This window comes from Pinus tabuliformis, chromosome J (assembly GCF_031772625.1).
Source record: "Pinus tabuliformis cultivar Carrire ecotype Pingquan chromosome J, CPIR1, whole genome shotgun sequence".
NCBI classification, from domain to species: domain Eukaryota; kingdom Viridiplantae; phylum Streptophyta; class Pinopsida; order Pinales; family Pinaceae; genus Pinus; species Pinus tabuliformis.
The window spans coordinates 1,188,061,605-1,188,070,458 of NC_142295.1; the positions used below are offsets into that span (position 1 = coordinate 1,188,061,605).

Below are 8,854 nucleotides of genomic sequence, written 5' to 3' on the forward strand. Positions count from 1 at the left end.
TTCGACTCCTTATTTAAAAAACCTTCCAAAAGAGGATCAACGCAACTGAAAAAGAGCTCAGTCGATTCGAATGACGCGAGGGCTAGTTTTAACCTCTGTAAATCGACGCGAGGAGAAAACTCATCAGTGGCGTCGGTCTTGTAAACTGGGATAGAAGGAAGATTCTTGGGAAATGATGCAAAGGGGAATTATTCTGCTCATGAAGAGGGACATATTGGGAGTTTCTTCATGATGGGAAACCATGTCAGGTACACTGTAGAGGTCCTCCAAGATTGTAGATGGGGAGTACAGGGATAGTAAAAAAATGTCGTGTAACAGATGCCCCCTAAAGTGTGAAGGCCGAACTAGTGTGAGGGGTGAAATGCTTTACAAGTGGAAGTGGGGAACCATAGTCCGTCATCAGAAAACCTGCAAGCAAGCATAGAGACATATTCATCACTGAAAACTCTGAATAATGATACATGAATCGTGGTATGGATGCAGCCATCCAGAGAATGATCATGTAAATGGATCTAAGGCATGGGCGCATCCATCCAGTAGAAAGGATCATAACGAAACCAAGGTATGGTCACAACCATCCAATAATGAGAAGGATCACATATAATGACTCATGGTATGGTCGCAACCATCCATCTGAAAGAGACATGTATATCAACATGACCATGTCACATCGCCTCGCACCCTGGACTTGTACAATCTTAGCCCAGGGTCTTGCGCTCCAAACGACTTGATCAAAGTATAAATCCTATCATGTGATTGAATGTGTTGAAGTCGAACATGCTAAGAAGTCGCTTGATTACCGGTCAATGATGTGAACCGTTAACCAATGCGAGAGAAACCACCAATAATGACAATGGCTCTCAAGGTACTAGCAGCACAGTTCACGGAATGTGAATAAAGGAACTGATGTTGAACACCCATGAAATCACCCGATCGAAAGTCAATGATGTGAAATTGTCGTCGAGTGTGAAGAACTTGCCATTAGGGCATGCAAGCTCTAAGGTACTGGAAAGAAGTTTCTAGATAAACTTCTTGGATAATGATCTGAAGTTGACAGGAAGCGATCCACCGAAGGAAGGTCACAACGAATCCTTCATTATCGGCACGAAACGGGAACACAATGAATGAGAGTAATCCAAGATGATCAGACAATGTACAGGTAGGAAGACTTCTCTTAAACATATGGATGACATGACTCTAGAGTTTGGCAGCATTTGACATCATAGGATTAAAGGTCATGGTGATGTGGCAGAGATCATATGAGAGGTTTAAAATGGATAACCCAAAACCAAGGGAGGCTAGTGATAGAGTGAGGATGTACCAAGACCCGACACAAACAACAGATGAGTGTCAATGTTCAAGAGTGAGAGGCTACCTCAAGTGAATACAACTGATGAAATACTTCCAATTTTCCCCACCATTTCTGGAAGGTACCCCAATTATTTTTGAATCGCAAGCTTGAAGAAGATAGCATGTGCTTTCACTGTAAGTCCATCCTTCGTATGAATCCGACCTAGTAAGTTTAATGAGCCCTAGGAAGGAGAAGCTCACGTCCGTCATGGCGATGAATCCAATGTCATTTAGTGTTTTAACCAGTTTGACAAAGGGGTAACTCGACATCTTTTTCATGTTTAGAGAGTTTGAAAAAGACATGGAAAATATAACTCCACATGGTCCCTTTTTGTACATTTGTGTCTCTCGAGCCCGAAAAGGTAGAAAATGATACTTGAGAGAACTGCCTGACCATTTCAGTCAAGGAGTACCTTTTTCGTAAATAGTGCATCCCACCCCGAAAAGGGGTAAATGTATACTGGGTGAACGATGTTTCGGAGTCTTTAACGAGTTCAAAATGGAAAGAGCTCAGCAAACTTTTCGTGTTTAAAGAGTCGGAAAAGAGCTTGAAAGTAGACCCCCCATTTTATTCTCTTTTACGAGTCAAAAAGGGAAAAATACTTGGTGATCTTTTCATTTTTTACAAGTCAAAAAAGAGATTAAAGGTGACTCGTCCTGGAGGAACGAGTGGTATAAAGGGTAGCAACTGGTTCTGGTAATGGAGGAACTGCTCAAAACATGTAATGGCCAAGAGGCTGGATAATAAAACCACTCATTGTTGTGGTTCCTCAGGAAAGGAAAAACAACCAAGTGAAAGCATATGATCAGCCAAAGAGATGGTGGCGATGGGATGAAACAACCAAGGCTCATCTAGCAGAAATTAGCTCATTAAAATGGCAATCACGAGATGTAAATCGGGCATGGGTTCATTTTTACGCAAGCTTGAACCATGGAGAACTCTGCTTGTATTTGGTTTCATGTTTACACAAGCTTGAAACGAAAAACTATGCTTGAGTTTGGTTTCATTTCTACACAAGTTTGAAACAAAGACAAACTATGCTTGAGTTAAGTTTGCATGCCCCCAACATAATGAAAATTCAAGGTACATGCCCCCAAGCTTCATTTCATTCAACTAGGTGAATGGAATGAAGGCTTACTTTCGAGATCAAGGAAAGACTCGACTGGGATTTTACAAGATCTTAATGAAAGACAGGTGTTTCATTTTTTAATGAGGTTGACACTGTAAAAGAACTATCCTCGGACATATGTTTCATTTTTTTAACTAGGTTGATATAGGAAGAAACTATCCTTGGACTCCTCGATTCATTTTTTAATGAGCTTGACACAAGACAAGGAACTATGCTCACATTCCTTGTTTCATTTTTTAACGAGGTTGTCACAAGACAAGGAACCATCCTCATGAATCATTGTTTAATTTTTTAATGAGGTTGACACAAGACCAGGAACTATCCTCATGACATCTTATCATGACCCATAAGAGAACATGGCTCCCAAGAGGTATTCACTAGATGGAAGAACCATGCTCTGGGAGGAATACATGTCATTTGGTACCAAAGACAGATCGGGTTCTAATACCCCTAGTACATAATGTAAAATACCATCTGTGTGATCATTAGTAGATGCGGAGACAGAACGGGTAGCCACATAATTCACCTATGGCGGGGAAGGTACTGCTTGCAAACAAGAGCCGATAAGAGACGATGGTTGCAAAGGAGGTGCTTGGTGACCAATGAACGACAATTGATCAATAGTCACAATTATCCCTTCGTGCGGAAAACAAACCACACGGAAAAGCAAAGAAACAAGAGCTCCCATGACATCAATATAGTCACGTCCAAGGAGAAGATTGAAATCTAAAGGACCTTGGACTACCATCAAATCTATATATACAGTCTTTCCTCCCAAAGTAATAGGGAACTTCAGAAGGATCCCTAAGGGTTGACTAGTTCCTCCGTTGAAAGGCAACATATTCTGGGTGACAGGCACAAGCTGCGGGGAACCCAAATCTTTTCAAGTAGTAGAAGACATGATGCTAACAAATGCGCCTTCATCTAATATAGTTCCATGTACTACCATATATAAGCTTGTACTGTGATCTGGAAAGGCACATAAGATGGAAGGCAGAAAGTAGTCAATTGACTCCAATCAAAAGAAATGACAAAACTACTTGGTGGGGGTATCGTATGATTGACCCCGTGCCCTATAGGAGAAGGAGAAGGACTCTCCTGAGCAACCGAGACAGGACGGTCACTCTTCGATTCATGAAAATCTGAGGAGAAGAGAAGAACATGCGCAGTATGATCATCACTACTCTCTTCGGCAACAGAGTGAACAACTGAAGGTGGAGCCAAGTCGACACTCTTTTCGACCAATGGTTTGTCGGGAACAGACACAAGAGAGTCACGCTTAGGAAGAGAAAGATGGGCAAGAGATGAATCCAAGTCAATTTCTTTACCAACTGGGAGAGGGTCACAAGAAAGCCTCTGATAACCAACAAGAAGTTGGGGTTAAGGAGTTGTCAGGTTTTCCAAAACTTTGGAAGCTTTATCCATAAGAGCACAAAGGTGAAGAAGATGCTCTCCTTCACATAACCTACAGGGGAATCTAATCTTCCCTTTCTTCTTACCATTGCTAACTGAGGGTGCAACATCGGCATGATCTCCAGAGGTCAATGGGGATGGTCGATTCAGGGCTTGAAACCATACCTCCAAGAATCTGGGAATGCCAGGACAGTCTCGAAGGAGATGGTCACCCTTACATAGCTTGCAAGGGAATCTGACCTTCCGTGGAGGATCAGAAGGTTTGTCTACAAGAAGTGTATTTAGAGCAGTAGCTGCACAGTTGGCCTCTCACTTACCTGGCTTCTTCTTCTTCATCATATTCTTCTTCTTCTTAGCCTCCTAGTTACTAGATTTGAAACTTTCACTAGGCAAAGTAGAAGAGGAAGGTGAAGAAATGGGGGAAGAAGGTGAGGAGTCAACCTTAGAATCATCATGACGTGATTCGAATGAAGGAGACGTTTGGATAGGAGTCGGGACACTCAGGACCACCGAGGTCGAAAATAACCAAACAGGTAAACCAATGGTTAACCTAGGGAGGGACAACATTGCAGATAAGGAGCACCAACATTTCCAAAAGAAGGAAAAGGACCAAGATTCCCATCCGAGGGGAATCCTTGACTGGTAAGCTCTGCACATGTTTCCATTGGAATCGACCTTTAAATAAATGCTAAGGAAGATAAATTTAACTAGGAATGTTTCGTGGGTATGTAATTTTAAAACACCAAAACAAAACTTTGCCTTTTCATATTTTAAGAGTCAAGAAAAGGGCGAAAGGTGACTCTAGTCGCTTTCAGAGTTAACGAGCTCGAAAGGACAAGCGCTTGGAGATATTTTAAATCTAAAGGGTCAAAAAGATCGAAATGACTACTCAGGATAATCTAGGCAAAAGGATTACCAAGTAACCATGAACTGCAGAACACCTCTCGGAACACCCTTACATAGCTTGCAAGGGAATCTGACCTTCCGTGGAGGATCAGAAGGTTTGTCTACAAGAAGTGTATTTAGAGCAGCAGCTGCACAGTTGGCCTCTCACTTACATGGCTTCTTCTTCTTCATCATATTCTTCTTCTTCTTAGCCTCCTAGTTACTAGATTTGAAACTTTCACTAGGCAAAGTAGAAGAGGAAGGTGAAGAAATGGGGGAAGAAGGTGAGGAGTCAACCTTAGAATCATCATGACGTGATTCGAATGAAGGAGACGTTTGGATAGGAGTCGGGACACTCGGGACCACCGAGGTCGAAAATAACCAAACAGGTAAACCAATGGTTAACCTAGGGAGGGACAACATTGCAGATAAGGAGCACCAACATTTCCAAAAGAAGGAAAAGGACCAGGATTCCCATTCGAGGGGAATCCTTGACTGGTAAACTCTGCACATGTTTCCATTGGAATCGACCTTTAAATAAATGCTAAGGAAGATAAATTTAACTAGGAATGTTTCGTGGGTATGTAATTTTAAAACACCAAAACAAAACTTTGCCTTTTCATATTTTAAGAGTCAATAAAAGGGCGAAAGGTGACTCTAGTCGCTTTCAGAGTTAACGAGCTCGAAAGGACAAGCGCTTGGAGATATTTTAAATCTAAAGGGTCAAAAAGATCGAAATGACTACTCAGGATAATCTAGGCAAAAGGATTACCAAGTAACCATGAACTGCAGAACCATAAAGGGTGTTCCATGTATCACGTTCACAAGGCGGCAGACTTGACTTCCTATTGATAAAGGATTACAACCTAATGGGGTCTCCCTTTATATACTCGATGATACGGGGAGCACAAGTCCGTACTAGCGCTGTCTAGTGCCGAAGCGAATGAAAACTGCTAGGTTTAAAGATGCCAAAACACGTCTCTAGCCTAGACCTCTAAATATAAGTGTTAAGTTTCAATGCTTCCTTAGGTTAATTCAATAAATTTTAACGAATGATCTTGAATTAAGTTTCAATTACAAGGCCATACTGGTGTCATTAGACAAAACTCCTACATGCAACTATATGAGAAAATAGATCTTTGTCTTCGATGAAAGTTAACACTAATTGAGAGATAGGGAACACAAAATCAATGCAACAATCAAACAATGAAATCTTTCTCTAATAAATCTCCTAAATGCATTGAATCTTCCTATAACAACAAAAGAAGTTTCATTTCATTTCCAATGCTTACGATGATGCAATTATAGCTTCTCAATGATGGTACTAATGCAATATTTTCTCTTAAGTAAACTAGGATGATGTTCTTCTTTTCATAAAATGCAAAATGAATCTTCCACATAAAGCACTTGAATGAAAGTTTTCACAATTCCGAACAAACAAGCATTGATCAAATCCAAAGCATGATAAATGAAACTAAAAGTAACTTCTTCCTTGAATCGAACAAACCAAACACATAAATGCTTCAATGGACAAACCAAACAATGTAATTTATGCTTGAAATGAGAAAAGAGACACTCGCAATAAGAGAACAAATGTGACTCTTTCACTCATTAGATTGAAAATGAAGCAATGAAGATGTTTTTTTTTTCTTCGTAAAAACTAATTCTATTAAGAGGAAGTATCGTACAAAATGAAGTTACAACCAAGAGAAGCAAGGAAACGGGCAGCTGTAAAGGATTGACTATCCACCTCAGCCCCTAAGAGAAAACAAGAAGAGAGCAGTGCTAAGCACGAAGTAACAAGAAGAACAGAGTAACAAGAGCAGAACAGAGGATTCTACCCAACGTGGGTAGAATCAACTATTCGACATTTTTTTCCTTTCTTTTTACCAACTTTGACCCAATCAAGATGACTCTGCTGAGCTGGCATGATTTGCAAACTGAGCTGGGCTGACGGAGAGGTCTCCTTGTCTGAATCCGAGGGAGAGGACTCATGAGTTCTTTTTTGTGAGATTGGTGGGACAGTAGATTCCTCAGGACCAGTCGAGGGCAGATCCTGTGCCAGCTTTGCTTCCATGCCTTCTGCATCCCCTTCCTCTTCCTCTGAGTTGGAATCAAAATCATCCATGGGAGGAGGATCATGAGGTTTCCAGCTTTTGGATTTCGGCTTAGGATTGGCTTTCTTCTTTTGGGCAGGCATCGATGGACAAGAGCTCTGAAGGTGCCCTGTGTGATGGCAGTTTCGGCATCGAAACGCTGTGTTCTCGTAATCTAGGGACTGAGTCCAATGGAAGTCTCCAATTTTGAGATTAATCTGATCAGGTAGACCTTTGCTCATGTCTATTTCTGCACAAATTCTGGCGAAGGTGTATATGCCTTTTTCCCCTCTAGAGGTGTCTGTGGCTAGAAAGCGGCCTAGAGTATCGTCGATTCCTTGGAATACAACAAAGTGCCATAGATGCACTGGGAGATTAGGAAGTCTGACCCAGATGGGGAGCTTGGTGATGATTGCTGAAGAGGGATCGAAATCTGGGAACCAAGGGGTGAGGAATAAACCTGCTGAGCCCCAAAACCATGGGCCTTCAGTTAATGCTTTTTGGTAGTCTTCACTGAAAGCAAATACTACAATGAAGAAACCCTTTGAGCAGAGAAGAACCTTGCAGTTGTTGGTCCAGTTAGAGTGAATCCATTGGTAGAGATCTGCTGTGCGTGGCCATAGCCCATTGAACCTGCAAATAATGGCATGCTCTGCATACTTTTGGATTTGCTCATCCAACGAAGGATGCATTATTTCAATGGAGGGGGTTTCCTCCAGTTTGTCCACCAAAAAAGGTTTGGGAGCCTGAGCTGGTGGAGCTGTTTTCTTGGGCCTCTGAGCATGGACAACATCTTTGTATGAAAAAGCCGCAGCTGAAGATGACTGTCCAACAGCTCCCCCTCTCAAACGAAGGGTAAAAATAATGGAGGCATTTCTCTTAATGCTGTAAAAAGAAAGGGGATAAAGATCCTCAAGTTGTTTACCTTCGTGGAGGAGTCGTTGAGAAGCAAAGGGAATCCCTAGTCTAAATTCCAAGATTTGCTTGAGGTCCTGCACTAGATCCAAAGAGCTTACCCATTGTAGCAGAGTTTTGCCAGAAAGGAGCACGATCTGGATCTGGAACGAGGCAGAGTGATCAGACTGCTGCTTTCCACTGCATATCTTCTCCACAGAAAAGGGGGCTGTTGCAATTCCTCTCTCGGTGGTTTCAGGTTCGAATCCTGGCAGCTTTGGCACACTTGGGAGAGCAGCTGCTTTAGATCCCTTTGACGAAACGGACCTCGATGTCAGGGTTCGATTCTTGGTAACATGCATCGGATCTGGCCCTGGGATTTCCTTCGGACTTACCACAAAACAGGTCGTCTTCTCCTTCGCAATTTCCAACTGACTTGAATCATTATTATTAGGCTTTAATGCCTGTCTTCGCTTCAGAATCGTAACTTGCCCCGTTAATACAAGATTTTTCGCCGGCTTTTTGCCTTTGTCCACTAGGGGCTCCTTCTTTGAAGCATATTCATCACCATGGCCGAATTTGCAGTTACAGCCTTCAAGAGTTCTGTTGACGGCACCCTGCTTAAGAACCTCATGCTGAGATTCTTCCTGGGGCTTCGGCTTAGAGGACCGTTTCTTCTCAGGGTTTTCACCCTTGACCTTAATCTTCGGAGAAGAGCCATGGCCGTGACCAGATTTCTTTTTAGACTGCAGATGTTGAGGGGACTTCTTCCCGTACTGGTGGACTTTCTGATGCAGATAAATCATGCCCATAAAATGATCATTTTGATGGCCCCGATAATGAGCCAGGTAATCCCGCGCAAGCAGGACCTCGGTACCCATCTCTATCCAGCTTCTCCAACCTCGACCGAGACCTCCAGCCATTGAAGCTCCATGATCCTGCTTAGTCAGAGACATTGCTTAGGGTTTCGGCCCTTCAATTTAAGCAATGAAGATGTTGCGATTGCAAAATGGATTAAATGAAGCAGCAAATTAGAAACTTCACATAATGAGTAAAAAAAATAAATGAACGGTAATTGACCTAGAT

At 42.2% G+C, this 8,854-nt stretch overlaps 1 protein-coding gene across 1 annotated transcript; it reads right to left on the reverse strand.

The window, feature by feature from the left end:
- Nucleotides 1-399: 399 nt before the first annotated feature.
- On the reverse strand, nucleotides 400-8,649 carry LOC149231331 (uncharacterized). Its single transcript, XM_089381604.1, has 2 exons — nucleotides 7,891-8,649; nucleotides 400-408 (listed from the first exon to the last, which is right to left on the reverse strand). Exons 1-2 carry the CDS (start codon nucleotides 8,647-8,649, stop codon nucleotides 400-402), a joined length of 768 nt encoding a protein of 255 aa, XP_089237730.1.
- Between the last annotated feature and the right edge of the window lie 205 nt (nucleotides 8,650-8,854).

Excerpts from the sequence above, each read along its gene's own strand:
- LOC149231331 (XM_089381604.1), bottom strand. The coding sequence starts at position 8,649 with ATGGGTACCGAGGTCCTGCTTGCGCGGGATTACCTGGCTCATTATCGG.